At 45.4% G+C, this 16,523-nt stretch overlaps 1 protein-coding gene and 1 non-coding gene across 2 annotated transcripts; one reads left to right on the top strand and one right to left on the bottom strand.

Annotated features, from left to right (window-relative positions):
- Window positions 1-1,158: 1,158 nt before the first annotated feature.
- GLRX5 (glutaredoxin 5) lies at window positions 1,159-11,100 on the bottom strand. The gene is made up of 2 exons (XM_006213907.4): window positions 10,723-11,100; window positions 1,159-1,792 (listed from the first exon to the last, which is right to left on the bottom strand). The coding sequence occupies exons 1-2, from the start codon at window positions 11,009-11,011 to the stop codon at window positions 1,614-1,616; spliced, it is 468 nt and encodes a 155-aa protein (XP_006213969.1). The 5' UTR covers window positions 11,012-11,100; the 3' UTR covers window positions 1,159-1,613.
- Window positions 11,101-12,315: 1,215 nt separating this feature from the next.
- On the top strand, window positions 12,316-12,590 carry LOC116281098 (small Cajal body-specific RNA 13). The gene has a single exon (XR_004190554.1).
- The last annotated feature ends 3,933 nt before the right edge of the window (window positions 12,591-16,523 follow it).

Raw genomic sequence — 16,523 nt, 5'->3', positions numbered from 1 at the left:
GGGCAGCACTGCAAGCTACCAGCCCCAGCAGGTCCACCCTTCCCTCACTAAGTCTGTCCACCATCAGTCTGTCCAGGAGGTACTCATGCAGACTAAAGAGTCACACAGAACAAGGCTCCAGAATGGCTCTGGAGGGATAAGCCATCCTTCTTTCCATATTGTCATTTTTGCCCTTTTCATTAAAAAATGCATCTTCTTCCTACCTCTGCCACTGTAAAGATGCGCTTCTAAATAGATGCTCTGTTTAAGCCATGATTCTGGGGACCCAGAGGCACACCGTGCCAGTATGGGCTTTCTGCCCGTGAGCTGCCATAAAGCTTACCTCCAGCTCTACCGCCAGACTCAGGGTGGAGTGACAGCCTTGTCATAAAGGTACCATATACGGGAAGATCTTGGCTATGACTCCACTTACGTCCTTCTGTATAAAGGCCCCATTCTTAAGAAATAAAATATGCATTAGGTCCCATTCTTTGGACGACTAACGGCTTCTCCCCATCCAGCTGCAGCGCAGCTGGCCACGCACAGGTCTTGCCCCACCTCACTTCTCACCAGTCCACCCCAGCCCTAACTGGACCATCACCACCACTCAGCATGTACAATACTTAACTTCTCCTTGAGAAATTAGAACACAGACTGATGGCAATTTTAGGGGCAAACTGAACAGAAGATTATGAGAATCACTCTTAATTCCTAAAATCAAAAGTTCAGAGGTGATAAAAATCCTTACAGATTGCTACAGACTGAACGCCTGTGTCCCCTCAAAATTCCTGTGTTAACACACACCCCGCAAAGTGATGGTTTTAAGAGGTGGGGTCTTTGGGAGGTGATGAGGTCGTGGGGGGGTGAAGCCCCCATGAACAGGATTAGTGCCCTTAGCAAAGGGACCCCAAAGAGCTTCTGTAGGACACGGTGAGAAGACGGCTCTCTGCGAACCAGGGGCAGGTCCTCCCTACACACCTAACCTGCCAGAGCCTTGATCCTGGACTTCCAGCCTCCAGAACTGTGAAAAACAAACATCTGGTGTTTTCTTTTTTTTTTTTTCCCTGATAGAAAAATATCTGTTGTTTCTAAGCCATTCAGTCTGCAGCAGTTACAGCAGCCCACATGGGCTAAGACACAGACTCACTGCTATTCAGATTAACAACTCACACACCGTACCCCTGGGTTGGCAGTTTATTTTTTAAAAAACACCCCAGTTATCCTATTTTCTTCCTTGTCCATCATTTTTCTTAACAGAACAAGTTACAAAAAACTTGAAGGGGGGATATATTATCTTTGCAGACTGATACATTTGCAGAGGACTCACAAGTGACAATGATGATTCAAAAGCTCCTATTTTTACTCCTGAATCAGGCAAAGAGCAAAGGACAATAGAAGAAGAAACTGTGCTTACAATGATCTCCTAATACAACATTGATTATTACAGTGCAGTGGTTACAATTACGTTCACAACAGGATACTCCTTGCCCGGCACAAGACACGCTAAAATCACCCGACTGCTCACAGACTGGAAGAATCAGGGCCGGCAGCTGTCTGAAGAGTGAAAACCAAAATCGTAAGGCTTTTCTGGCGCTGAGTCTCTGACGCCGGTGGCTGCCTGGCCCCGGCCGCCCTCATTTCGAGTCCTGGTCTTTCTTCTCATCTAAAAGGGCGGAGCGGATCCCCAGCTTTTTCAGTTCTTCCACCAGGTCCCCGTTCTGGTGCATCTGCAGAAGAATGTCACAGCCCCCCACAAACTCGCCGTTGAGGTACACCTGCGGGATGGTGGGCCAGTTGGAATAGTCTTTAATGCCTACGGGGAGAGAACGTTGACGCGTCACTTAAATGGTCATTGGTCAACTTTTTAGGGCAAAATGTTCTTCATCCGCTCCCAGCAGAAACCCCCGTGTCCCTCCCCTGCTACCCATCCCTGGGGGGCTATGTGTTTGCTACAAAGAGCAGAAGCTTCAGAGGCAGACGGACTGCTGTTTAAACCCTGACTCTCCCCAGCATAAACTGTGAGGCCTCCTCCTGTTTCCACCCTCATCTCGCAAGGTTTGCATGAGAATCATGTTAAGTCCCTGACCCACAATCCACCCTGGATTAACGGCAGAGAACTCGACAGGTGAACGTAAGTCACACAAGACACACAAAGCTACAGTCTCCCCGCATCTGCCAGCTGTGTTTTCAGTGAAACAAAAAAGAAATGTCACAACCTCATTTCCAAACGCTCCACCACTGTAACTCACTGGCAGACGAGGCAGCCCCCAGCTAATGTTTTCGTGTCTGTCTTGGTTGGTGAAGGCCACCAGTTACAGACAAAGAATCACTGGTTTTTATCTTTAATAATTCTTTTACCCGAAGAAAAATCCCTTTCCCGTGGTTACAGACTGTAGCCCTCATCCTACTCGGATGGGCTCTGCCCGGGACAGATAATCAGGCTCAGCACAAACAGGAACTACGCTCAATGAAGGATGAGCCCGCAGCTCGGGGCGCCCACGTTCCCGGCCAGGCGCAGGGCCACAGGGCACCCCCTGCTCTAAGAGCCCACAGCAGGCGAGAAGCCAGCCCGCGTGCACACGACGGGTCCTGTGTGCAGAGGCTCTGAGGACACGTGGAGCAGGTTCGGTGCCAGTGCAGCCATGCAGTGATTCTGTTCCGGTCTGGGCCACCGGGAGGATGGTTATGAAAGAAATGTGGTTTCAGTCTTAAGTCATAAAAAAATCACTCTTCTAAATTCCTCCTCACCATTCCACTTCCTTTCAACACGGAGGCTGAGATGAAGCATACTTTTTTAAACACACAAGTAAACAAAACAGAAAAGTCAACATTTTTTCAAGCAAAACACAGTAGTATACAAATTTTAATAATCAGTCAGGTGGTGGTTTTTATGTAAATGAACTAAAAATACAAAAACTTCTTCTTGACACACTATCATTTATTATCAAATGAACTTTGCCAAAGATGATTACTAATTTGAGTTATATCACAAAAAACAGTCCCAAGATACAATGTGTTTTTCTCTTTTAAAAGTCACTGCCTGATTAAAGCAAAAAAACAACAACTTTGCTCTAAAGAACAACATTAAAGGCCCCAGTGAAGGACTTTATCTTTCTTCTCCAGACATACTTCACGTATGAAGAAATGGCTACAACGTTATAACGCCCTGAAAAGCACACTTCTAAGACACTCTGGGTTTCTGTTAAAAAAACAAAAAAAACCAGCTAGAAGTTTGAAGGTTACCAATAAAGGGCAAATTCCACTAACCGTCAGAATGTCTTTATAACGCAAATATCTCGGTATCCTTGAATACCCCGATGAATTCAAGTTTTTCATCATTCTGATGTTTGGTGCTACATAAAAAATTACTTAGCATACAATCTGTGTGTTTGGAATTTTTTTTTTAAAAATTCTATCCTCAAACACAAAGAGTCCATCTGAACTTACTTGATGATTTTAGTTACAAATCTTTTATTTTTTTTACTTCATCATGATGGGGAGGGGAATGTTAAGAAATATTTAGAGCCAATATGAACTTCTTTTAATTCTTCTAAACTTAAGTATCTCTTACATTTATGTACACAAACCCCTTATGTGCACCATATTACATCTGGGCTTTTTTTCCAATTAACAATACATCGTGTCCAAAACCCACAGAAAGCACAACATCAAGCGTGAACCCTAATGTAAACTGTGGACTTTGGTTGATGATAATGTGCCCATGTTGGTGGTTCATCGATTGTACCAAATACGTCACACTGATGAGGGATGTTGAGGGTAGCGGGGAGTATGTAAGTGTGAGTGGGGAGGGCTATGTGTGAACTCCATATTTTCTGTTCAGTTCTGTTGTGAACCTGAAACTGCTCTAAAAGAATAAACTCTATTTTAAAAAAATAAAAAATAAAATCAAATATAATAATAAATTGTGCCAAGCTTATTTAAAACAGTAATATGAATATGACCCACTCTTTTGGTGAGTGCCTACAATTTTTGAGACACACCAAAAATAAAAACAAATTTGCCATCTGAGGGCCATCCAAAACCACGTTTAATCCTAAAAAGTAGAGTTTTTATTAAAATAAAATCTTTGCTGAGTAAAAGAATGATCTGCTTTCTGACCATCCTCAACATGCATCAGTCATGCGCAAGGGAGACTAACTCCTCCCAAACCTGTTGGCCAGTGACTGTCCTAGTAACTTACATTTCAAGAACTCAGGGAGGAGGGGTAAATAGCTCAGTGGTAGAGTAGAGTACATGCTTAGCATGCACGAGGTCCTGGGTTCAATCCCCAGCACCTCCATAAAAAAACAAGAACAAAACTAATCACCCCCTCCAAATAAAGTAAAACAATTTAAAAATAAATTTTTTTTTTAAAAAGGAACTCAGAAGAACCCACCTCAGAGCATGACAGCATCGTGACAGAATCCAAGGTGCCTACTGGCTGACATGTTATCGAAATTAAACTCACCTGCTTCTTTAATTTTCACACTAACAAGTATTCTGGGTCGCTGATGTCAAAGCAAAGCTTTGAGCAGGTGGGTATAGCTCGGTGGTACAGAGTGTGCCTAGCACGCACAAGGTCCTCAGCTTAGTCCTCAGTACCTCCATTAAAAAAAATAAAGAATTAACACCCCCTCAAAATAAGCTTGAATATTAAAAAAAAAATAAAGCTTTGGCATCTTTCATGAAAACTATGCTATTTCCATGTTTTAAAAGTCTGATTACAGGTTTAAATATTTAAGGAAATACCCAGTTGCTTCCTACAGGGTGAAGTGAGAAACTGCCAATAATAAAACACCACTATTCATAGGCTTAAAACTGTAACAAATTCTATCAATTCACAATTGTTCAAACATGGCTAATTTTTCTCACACTTTAAATTTTCAAAAACTGCACTACCCAGTGATAGTTCTTGCAAATATCCCACGGAATAACTCAGCATCAGACAGCAACTCTTGAAAATTAGAAAATCATACCCAAGGATGGACTTGAATGATAATTGTATTTTATAGATGAGGAACTGGCAATTCAATTTGGGACAGAAGATGTTGACTGCAAAGTTACATAACAGGGTGGCGCTGGGACGGGGAGTTAGGAGGCTGTCTTTCCAAATCAGCCCTACGTACACCTACTGCTCCACCGAGAAAACGTCACATTCCAAAGTATCAAGCCTGAGTGGAGAAGATGCTCTGGAAAATTCCCTTCCAGAACTTTCAAAAGAAATGTTGGGGGACACTTGGTGGTGGGCGGGTGACGTTGGTAAGAAGAATTTAGCAAAGGCAAGGGGAAGTTTAAGAGCAAAGGAAAGTTTAACAGGTTCACTGTTACAGGCAACAGCGGGCCACAGACGCAAGAGGTGCCCGCGTGTCCACCCAGTGTGAACGTGCAGAGGGATCTGGGGACAGGGCTGCGAACACAAAGGGACAGGGGAACAGACTTCTGATTGGCTGTGAGTGCGGCAGGGGCTTTGGTACACGGGAGGAGAGTGGATCTACGACCCCAGCAAGATGGAGACGTGGGCTGAGACAAGTCAGCCTGGGCTGCGGTGAGACTAGCCGTTTCGCAGGGCTGTTAACTCTGCTGAGACAAACGCGTTAGGAAGGCGTGTGCTTTGGTTTTTTTTGAACGGTTGCAGGCAGACATCTGAGAGTCCAGGGATGGGGGTCGCAGGGCCTCAGCAGGCACCAGTTGGCACTGCAAAAGGTACTTTTCAAGATTCATCACGTTTCAGAACGCTGGACTCCGCTCCTGGTTTGGACAAATGACAGTAAGAGCATCGCGACTGTAGTTTTCTTTTTCTCCAAGTGGATTTTCACTACAGGAGCTTCAGAGCCCGATGCATGTTAATTCCAACTCTGCCTCTTACTAGGCTCTGCCCCTTCCCCACGTCACATCACCTCCCCCTGGAGTCACGTGTTTCTCCGTCTTCCCTAACTTAGAGAACGACGTTAGGACTGCTGCAGACAACCTGAGCTGAAAGCATGGAAAACAGCAGATCCTCGAGAGGAAAAGTAAAGGATGCTGGCAAGAGGGAACAAGGCACCATTCGCGGTCAGCCAACTGTGGCTTGCTGGCTTGTAAAGGCAGCCTCACCTAAACCTGTTCATCTCTTAGCCTCAGTTTCCTTTTCTGTAAAATGGGAATAACTCTGCGCCTCACACGATTTATTATGAAGGTTAAATACGATATAACTGGTGAAACGGATTGAGCTTCCCACAGCACCAGGTGCAACACAGACACTCTCACCATGTCAGGGGCCTCTACCCCACCCTTCCCAGCAATGCTTGTCTGGGAATATATGCTATGCGGAAAACAGGGAAAGAATGAAGGAAAAATACCAATTACATATGTCAAGCAGTAACAAAAATACCACTTACTGAGCTAAGGGTTACTGAGTTTCATAGTCTAAATGTTTTACATAACTCATCTCACTTAATCAAAAATCCTACAAGATAGGTATAATTACCTCTGTTTAACAGATGAAGAAGTGAAGACTCAAAGAAGTTAAATATGTTAACCAATGTCACAGTGCTAGGTAATGGCAGAGCCAGGATTTGCATCCAGGCGCCCAGGAGTCCAAGGGCCAGGTTCTTGACCATCAGAGGCAGCCTTTGGCTGGCGGCTGGCATCTGTTACTCCTGCCCATGAGCCCCACCTGCACGACACACGCATCTGTGGGCTGTTTCCCATCTTTAACTCCTATGTACACTGATGGTGTTAAGCTACAATTCTGTTTTGCAACTTACTTTTTGAGTAAACGTATTTTTTGAGATTCAGTTGCATTAAACACATCAAGATCTAGTTCATTTTAACCACAATTTAGTTTTCCATTGTGCGACTACACTTGGTTTGTCCAGCCTGCTCCTAAAGGACTAAGATCTGTTTTTGCCAACTTTTCATTATTACAAGGAACCCTGCAATCAACATCCTTACATACGCCTCCTAGCCTGCATGCAGGGAGATGGTCTCTCTAGACCAAGGGGTGGCAAACTATGGCCTTCGGGCCAAATCTGGTCCACTTTATTGTTTTTATAAATAAAGTTTTATTGGAACTCTGCCACACTCATTATGTATTGTCCCTGACTGCTTTACACTGTAACAGCAGAGGTAAATAGTCCTAACAAGAGAGCACGAGGCCCATGAAGCCTCAAGTATGTCTGGCCCTTTGCGAAGGAAGCTTGCCCATCCCTGCTGTAGACTAAATGCCCAGGAGTAAAACGGCTGGGTCTTCATCTCTGTTCACCCCCAACTAGACCGGCTACCGACAGACAGTCACTCCTCCCAAGCACTGGCACCAGGTCTACTACCATCTGCAGCACAGGCCACGCCCACCGCGCAGACACAGGCGCACACTTGCTATCCAGCTTTCGATGCTTACCGCCGTCATGGATGTTTTACTGTTGCCTTAAATGCCTTGATACTGGGAAGGCTGAGTATATTTTCAAATGCTTAATAAACATTCAATGATAGGATAATGGTTATTCACTCAACAGATACTGCTTCCCATGCAAGGAACGTAACAGTGATCTAAGTAGGCAGAAATTCAAGAGTGTTCATAATATTTTTAAGAGCATGGAATAGAGTTTCTGATAAAATGAAGCATTGGTTTATTCATTAAAACACTCACTGAAAGCTTGGTTTGCTTAAGCAATATACACAGTGTTCACGAAGTCACAGAAGACGTGTTCCCTGCTCTCAGGAGGGCAAAATGCTATATATAGATATGCGTGATCTCAACTCTGCTTAAAACAAAACAAAACAAAAAACAAAAACTGTTAGAAACTAGATCCGAATGTTCATTTGGTTTATGGTTTGTATGGAATTACAGGTGATTTTCATTTTCTTTATATTTTCAGTGTTTTCCAAGTTGCTGCAATGAGCACGTGTTACTTTTGCAACTGAAAATAAAAGGCTATTCTTGATGAAGACCAGGAGCAGGATATGCTGATATCCTTCCATCCGGACTCTATCCCTTTGTGGGATTTGAAAAAGAAAAAGAAAAAGAAAAAGAAAAAGAAAAAGAAAAAGAAAAAGAAAAAGAAAAAGAAAAAGAAAAAGAAGGAAAAAGGAAAAAAAGCTCAAGGACAGCCAAAATGCAAAACCTCCTCACAGTCACCTTTGTTCCTCAGGTCTTGGGTCTCGGGTTGAGACCTCTGTGCATCACACCCCCTGGATCCAGTGCCCAGAATAAGGAGACAGTGTCTGGGGTCTTCCTCTGACGTGGGCCCTTTGTACAGCTCAGCCTTCCTGGGTACAGGAAGACAGGAAAGGCCTCTCCTGTTACAAGCTGTGACCTTGGGGCTAGGAAGGTGCACAGACAGATCTTTAATTGTCAAAAGCACGCGTCAGCTACGCTGTCAGTCTCTCTTGGTGAACTCAAAGGTGGAGAGAGCAAAAAGATGAAGAGCCTTCACGTTTTAAAGCCGAACCCTGGCTGAACTAAGCCCTCCGTGGTGATAGGCTTGCACCATCCCGCCCCAGTCTGGAGGTTAATACTTAAACGCTAATGTTTACTTTTCTCAGCAACAAAAGATGTGTTATGCTCAATATACATGCAAAACATTTATTAAATAACGATCTGATGAAACTCAATGGTCAAGAAATTCAAGGGGTAAATTCCCATGGCTGTCATTTGAACACTGAAGAACGCAAGATTGGAAGCCAGACATTTAAGTGCTCTCAGTAAACATTCTTATTCCTGCTCCTACTTTCCATTTACTGACCATATTCCAGCATACCCCATCTCTGGTTGTATGAAACAGGAGAACTGAAATTCACAAGCCAAAGGCTCTCAAAACTTTACACTAAGCAAGATATCAGCAAGGCAAATTTTTTTTTTTTTTTTTTTACTAACGGCCATACTGGCAATCAGCAAGGGGCCGGAGGCAAGGTCCCAGCAGGAAGATTGCACAGTAGTTTCCCCTATCTTATCTTTCAGGAAGAGAAGTGGCGGCTGGGCGAAGACTGCAGATCACCCTGTCTGGGGAGCCGGTGACTGGCAGCATTCCAGTAGACCAGGAAGGCCGAGGGATGGTGAGCATAACACATTGGTAATATGATATAGACCTGGGGCTGAGCTGACTACTCTACTCCTACTCATTTCCACCCACCAAAACCAAGATTTTTCTGAGGATTAGATAATGTTGGAAAGAATACTTTTGAAACCATAAAGTACTAATAATAAAATAGTGACCATTGAATGGGTGCCTTCTGTGTGCCAGATAAGATGACAGGCACTTTCTAAAGTTCTACACAAAAACTTTGCCAAAGGGGGTTGAGTATAGCTCAATGGTAGAGCACACGCTTAGCAAGCATGAGGTCTTGGGTTCAATCCCTGGTACCTCCATAAAAAACCACAGAAATAAATAAACAAATTAAAACAAAAACAAAAACAAAAAATTTTGCCAAGTGTGGTTTCATTATCCTCATATCATCAGAAAGGAAAATGCAGTTTTGTGACTTGCTTCAGGGTGCACAGCTGATTGGCCGCAGAAGGATTCTAACCCAAAGCCTTTCCGTGACACCAACCTGTCTCATCAATGTCAGAATGATTGTGATTAACAAATTCAAATGTAGAATAACAAAATTTAGAATTCTAAATAGAATAGCGTAGAACTTGGTGCCTTTAAACTCTTTTTAGAACACTAACTGAACAGCAGGAGGCTTGGGGAGATGCCAGGGACTCAGTTATAGGAAGTCTCTAACTGGAACGCCAGCCTTTAGGGGTACAGATACAGCCTCCTCATTTCTCCACCAACCCCATCATCCCTAGCCAAGAAGCAGACCCCTGTGTTCTGGCCTCTTCCTCCTCCCCCACTCAGATAAAAGAAGAATGCAGGTGAGGTTCTCAGCAAGGTGCTCAGCAGAGAAGATGCTAATTAACTGTCAGGGCCCTCATCCCCACCCCACCCCCTACTCCCTAGGGAAATGTCACAGATTTCCTCCACCCCCACCCGACTGCATCTGCCCAGACCCTGACTGGCTCGTGGCTTCTGGAGCTCCAAGCTTGAGTTACTAGGGCCCAGGAGTCATTCCTTTTCCCTCTCCCCACAAGCCTCTCCAAGCCTTAGTTAGCCCCCATGAACTTCTCCCATCCTTGTGTATCTAAAAACAAATTTCATAACTTTTTTTCCCCAAACCAACAGATTCCAACTGAGACCATCTAAATGCTGTGTCAACCCCCTCCTTGTAGTAACAATAGAGAACGGTTCCAGACACCCCGAGCCTTGAGGCTCTACAGGCCAGCCCTCTGACCCACTAGCCTCAGACAAGGGCAACCTCGGCCCTCCCCCCACGTTCAACTGCACCAGCTCCTTGTCCATGAAACAAGCCACCCCAACAGTGTCCCCAAGTGCCCACCTTCTAGTAGCTCTTCCTATCTCCCTCTCTGCCCGACCTCCCCAGCCCTGCAGAGAGGGGAGTCAGGCTGCTGACCACTCTCCTTGGATTCAACCTAAAACAACTCGCCCCGAAATGCCTATTTCAGGTCAGAGTACGTACCGGTGAACCGCTAGGACTTACCCCACTGCCCAAGTCGGCCCAGAGCCCCAGATTCTCAAGAGTCAGTTCGAGTCAGTCAGGCCCCCACCCCCAGGCCCTCTAACGCAGCGTGGGAGCCCGTGCTCCAAACCCGCTCCAACCCCCGGCCGGACCTTGAGCGACAGACCCTCTGCCCCGCAGAACCGCCTCGGCCGGTCGCCCCCCACCACCCCAGCCCCGCCCCCGCCCCCCGCCGGCTCTGACCTTGCCGGAGCTGGGGGTCGTCCAGCACGTTGTAGGCCGCGTAGTCGCGGACGCCGTGCAGCCGCAGGATCTGCACGACGGCGTTGCTGAAGCCGCACTGGGGCTGCTCCGGCGTCCCCTTGAGGAAGACCACCACCTTGTCCTTCTTCACCAGCGCGTCCAGGTGCTCGGCCGAGCCGCTGCCCCCCGAGCTCGCCGCCCGCACGCCCGGGCCCCGCAGGCCGCCGCCGCCCGCGCCGCGCCCCCAGCGGAGCAGAGCCGCCGCCGCCCGGCCCAGGGTTCCGCTCATCCCCGCACGCTTGCCGGAGCCCTTGACGGCCCGGGACCCGGGCTAGCCAGCCTGAGCCTTCCCCCGGCCCGGCCCGCGGCGGCCCGGCCCGCCCTCCGGAAGCCCTCATTGGCCCGGCTCCGAACAGCTCTCCATGATTGGATAACGCTGGCTCGCAATTACTCGATTCTACCAATCATGTTACTCGTCCGGCTCGGACAGGTTGGAGGCGGTCCTTATGCCTGAGTGGCATCCTACCGCCTTACCATTGGCCGTCGGCAACCACTTTGCCGGTTGATTGGAGGGAGTTGATGTCCATCAGGGTCACGTTCCGAGGCAAGGAGAGTCAAAACCTGGGGCAAGACGACTTCCCTCCGGAGAGTAGACGGGCCTGCTGGGATACTCTGGGATGACTGGGACGGTCGCTGGGCGGGGTTTCGGCGTTCCGCGGAACGCCGGGAAGGGGTCACTTCCAGATCAAGGTTCCGGTTCCGGTGCAGGCGGTGGTGTGTTGCTACGGCAGCGCGGTTGGCAGGCTCCTAGTTCCTGCATCAGGGGTGGTGGCGGGGCTGGAGCAAACTTGGGTCGCTGTTTCCAGCCGCGTTCCTGGCTTAGGTGAGCGATCCGGAGGCTCCGTAAGGCCGCGGGCGTTCGCAGCGGGATCAGAGACCGCACCAGGCTCTGGCGGCCAGGCCTCCCCGGGGCTACGGCGTCGGGGCCAGAGCGTCGGGCCCCGGCCACGTGTCCCGGCCGGTCTGTGGTCCCGCTGCCCACGTGGGAGCAGAGGCCCAGACCCCACCTTGTAGTTCCCGCCTCTGGAGCGCGATTATTTCACTAAAACAACTTTTATTTTAAAACGTTTGCAAAGCGCTGTGTAATCGGGGCTTCGCTGACTTCCTAGGCTACTTAAGCCCTTGGGCCTGGGCCCAGGAAAGATTTGTTGGATGGGGGACCAGAAAGGGAATTGGTTCGTTCGACAAACGTTTTCTGAGCAGCTGCTGCTGCTGCAAGGCTCTGTGCCAGAGCGGGACCTTCTTAGAGACCTGGTGCCCAGAGCTTGCGAAATGAGAAGCAGGTACAAAACAATGTCGGGGTAGAGGAGAGAAAGCAAGCCTCCCTAGGCCAACTGCTTTCTCTGTCCTCCGTTGTACTTACTACACCTTGACATGTATTTATTAGCTTGTGTATTGACTTCCCTCCCAGGCCCTGACTTCGTTCATTCGTGCTGTATCCTCAGTACATAGAACCGTGCTTGGAAAGTGGCAAGTGCTCACATTAGTGGAAGGAATGATTCTGGAAGAGCGGGGCTCTGGGAAATCGCTACTGATCTGCAATCTTGGAGCCGCACTGGGTTGGTGGTACCCCAGAGCACACCAGACTTGCAGAAAAAGCAGACTCCAGAGGAAGCTGAGGCATGACTGCTCAAGAGCCAGCAGTTCCATGTGCAATTTTCCTCTGATAGTTCTTGGGTACTGTTGCCACGGTGATAATGGCTGTGCCGTGTCATTATCTATCACCCGACAGTAAGAGAAACTTTTGCAGTCAGATATTGTTTAACAGATGGAGTGGTTTCTGTTGGACACTAAGTACTGCTACAGACTACTTTAAAATAAAAAGTAGTTTTAAAATTGTTAAGTATTTTAAAAAGTATTGTCGAGGGTGACCTGATTGTGCTTCGGAGGTGCTCAGATTTAAAATCAGAAAATTTAGTGTGTGTGCTGTCAGCAAGAGAATCTTCCAAATAACCGTTCACCATGAAACTTGCACCCAGTAAACTAAAAGTAAGCTCAAGATGTTACTCAGAAGCACTCCTGAGTGACATATTTACTAAAATCCCCATCGGTGTTACTGAAGTTTTGGTAGTTTTCTAATGTGGGACCCAAAATTGATTGGCTTCTCTAAGAATCCTTTCTTCCCCCGCCAGATTGATTGATTCCAGGTAAATCAGAGGAACAAGCTTCATGAACAGAAGTACACAGGAAATGATGTGATGCTGAAGCTTGACAGTTGTTGCAGTCCAGTGCCACGTAATAGTAGAGACTATATGATTGACGAAATCACCTTTTACTCATTCCTATGTTATAGTAAGTTTTTTTTTCCCTAATAAATATTGGCAATTTGTTCCTAAAAACCTAAGTTGTTTGTTGCCTACTCTAAATGGCCTAATTCTGCTCTTGTGTTGACTGGAATCGGGAGAATTTGCAAACTTACGATGTGAAGATCCAGAGACGTAGAGCTAGTCCTGGAGAGTAGCATGTCACTTACCTAGTGCGTAACGCTGGCTGTGCTAGTATCGTTCTCAGACATTTTATTAGGTTGAGAATACAGCTGTCATTAAAGGTTAAGAGTAATCCTTGAGCAGGCCTGTTTTCCAAACTTACAGTAGATTTGCCGTGTACAGCAGAGTGTGAAAAGGACATTTGTGAAATGCAAAGATGTGGGAGAGCATGTTGGGGCTCTTTCAGAGAGCTGAGTGGGATGGCTGTTTTCTTTTTTTTCTTTATTTGTATTTTTTAGTGGGGGGGGTAATTAGGTTTTTATTTATTTATTTATATGGGGGTCCTGGGGGCTGAACCCAGGACCTTGTGCATGCTAAGCACACACTCTGTCACTGAGCTACACTCTCCCTTGCTGGGATGACTTTGACAGCATGATCAAGAACAGAAAAACAGATCATGTGTCTAAACCAAAGAAATTGAAATAATACACCTAAATCTTTTTTTGTTTTTACATTTCATAAACCTGGGTTTTTTTTTTAATGTTTCATAAACTCTAGATTTTTAAAATTTACTTATTTTGATTGAACTATAGTTGATTTACAATGTGTTAATTTCAGGTATACAGCAGAATGATTTAGTTATACATATATATTCTTTTTCAAGATTCTTTTTTATTATAGGTTATTACAAGATATTAAATGTAGTTCCCCATACTATGCTGTAGGTCCTTGTTGTTTATCTGTTTTATATATCGTGCATACACCTAAATTTTTAATAAAGTGACCAGAAACAAAATGTTACACATGTTGAACATACTCCTTTCTATCATTGATTTAAAACCACTCTTCAAGTATTGGCACCAAACATCAGTGATTTAAAGAATCAAAGAAAGTAGTATTTATGTATTTCTTCCAAAGCATCAAACTCCTATATAAGGTTTGGCATTTGAGTTTTGATGTTTCTCGTTAGGAATTCTATAGTGAAAGTATAACAAAAATGTACTTCCTACACTGTTGTCAGAAATCTGCTTTTATGCTCAAATGTATTTGGATGTTTTGAACATGTACATCATCCATCTTTATCAATTTGTGATCTCTCCCATGTGGACACTAATGGGGAGGTGGGGGGTGGGAAGTACACAGAAACTTAAGAGAATCCTGGAATTTTGGTCACAAAATGTAATTAGACCCTAAACTAAATGATGTACATGTAAACAGGCTGACTCAGGCTTCCTAAAGATTATTTTCTTCCCTGTGCTTATTTATAGATAAGGCTTCACTATATTTAGGAAAATTTCTCTTTTCTGCGCACTCCTCCAAAAGCCGATTCACCATGGAACCCATAGTTAAAATCTTACAAATTTGAGCTGCTTTCTTCCTATATATCAGCCGTAAACGAAGAGTCAGCATCATTGAGCCTAAGACGATACTTTATTTGAACACTCAGCGTGTTGGTGTTTTTGTTCCCTAACTTCGGTCTTAATCCTCACACTGCATTCTGACAAAGACTGTGTGGTTTCTGCATTGGACAAGCGACACGGAAATGTCTAGGTCCAAGCTGGCCAGAGCATCCTGTGAGTGTCATTTTAGGAGAAAAGTAGTTGTTTGGGTTGCCGAAGGGGTTGAGCCAATGAGCCACCAAACATTCCTGTGCTAAGATAGATAGCATTTGAGACCCAGAGTTCCTTATCTTGAGCGGGAACCTGAGACCTTTCTGGGGCCCTTAGCACTTCAGTAGTTTTACAGCATCACTGCAAGCCTGAAATTAAGTTAATTCCTCAGCTACCCTGAAAATAATGTTTGAGAAACCCAGGCAATGCCCAGCCCAAAGAATTTTTGCGAATCCAATAAGCAAAGATGGAAGTAAGTGCCTTTTGGAGTCTTACGGCCTCTATCTGACAAGACAGCTGGCTTTATAAATGCTTCTCTGGCCCTGGGAGTGGCCTTGGTTTTGCTAATCGCTTTCCTCACATCACGTGGGCTCAGCCTAGAGACAGGAAAGAAGGCCTCCGTGGGCCCCCTTCCATTCTACCACAGAGGTCCTGCTCTCCTCATCTAGGTAAAATGAAGAGAAATGATAGGCTGTAAATTAAGTTCAGTCTAGAACAAACCGTGGGAGATACAAGTAAAGTAAATGAGTTCCTGAAGATGCAGTTATGAAAGCCTAGCGGCCACGACAAAGCCTGACTCTGCTCTGGGGTTTGAACTGTGGAGACGTGGGGCCTGGCTTCCAGTCCCAAGCATCGCTAAATACTTAACGAGCTCGTTTTGATTTTCCTTGGAATTTCCCACCCCTCATACCATCCCCTTCCTGGGTTTGTGAAACACGTATTCGTGACGTCTGCAAAAGGTTACGCCTGTTTCAAGATGTCCTTCTATAAGGGCTACAGGGTTTTAAGGACTCTCTGTGTACACTGTCCCTCTGCTTCTAAACATTTGCCTCCAAAATACTGTCAAGCATGGGTGGCACGCCCAGCAGGTTTTGTGCACATGAGTTCATTTGAGACTCACGTTAACCTTAGGGTAATAGTGCTCCGGCATTTTGGTCCCTAAATTAAGTTCTCTTTTCATATTTGCTTATAACATCTTATAGACAGTCTTGAGCACTTTGGGTCCCTCTCTAAGTTTTATTGCCTTCACAAGCACTTTTTTGTCTTACCATGGGATCATAGTATAACCAGCAAGTCCCACAGAAAATTAAATATTCCTGAATTATCCTCACTGGCTGTGCATGGGTGTGTATATTTAATACAGATACGATTTTTTATCTTTGGGAGACTAAAATGACAACAATTTCAGTCCAAAAATACAATGAAAAAAATAAGCCATAGTTTATCACTTCTGAAAGTTACGTTCCCTTTGTCCCCGTGCTTTTTCTCAGTGAGGACTGAACTCCTCGACTTCAGGCGTTTAAAACTCAGGCATCTGCTGGACTTTGTTCTGTTGAGAACTTTATCTTATTCTGAGGAAAAGCGCCCAAATCATCTCCTAGCAGGTAATTGGCAGAGTTAAGTGGTAATCATGAAACACGTTAAGACTTAAGTGAGGGTGATAAAAGAATTGTTGACTTTTCCTTAGCTGTCTGTTTAATGAAAGATTTTAATGTTTTGTGTTATGTTTCCTTTTTTTTAACTAGCAGATAAGATTCCATAACTCAAACCATTATTACATTCCAACGACTTCTGAGAAGATGCCTAGACCACAAATACAACAAGCAAGCAGCCGGTCTGCTGTATGTCATATTTGTTAGGGAGATTTATCTGTTGGCAGGAGTTCATGTCTGCCTCTGCTAATCACTGAGCTTGCAGCCGGACG

This window comes from Vicugna pacos, chromosome 6, assembly GCF_048564905.1.
Source record: "Vicugna pacos chromosome 6, VicPac4, whole genome shotgun sequence".
NCBI lineage: Eukaryota > Metazoa > Chordata > Mammalia > Artiodactyla > Camelidae > Vicugna > Vicugna pacos.
This window is presented reverse-complemented; position numbering and strand designations above follow the sequence as displayed.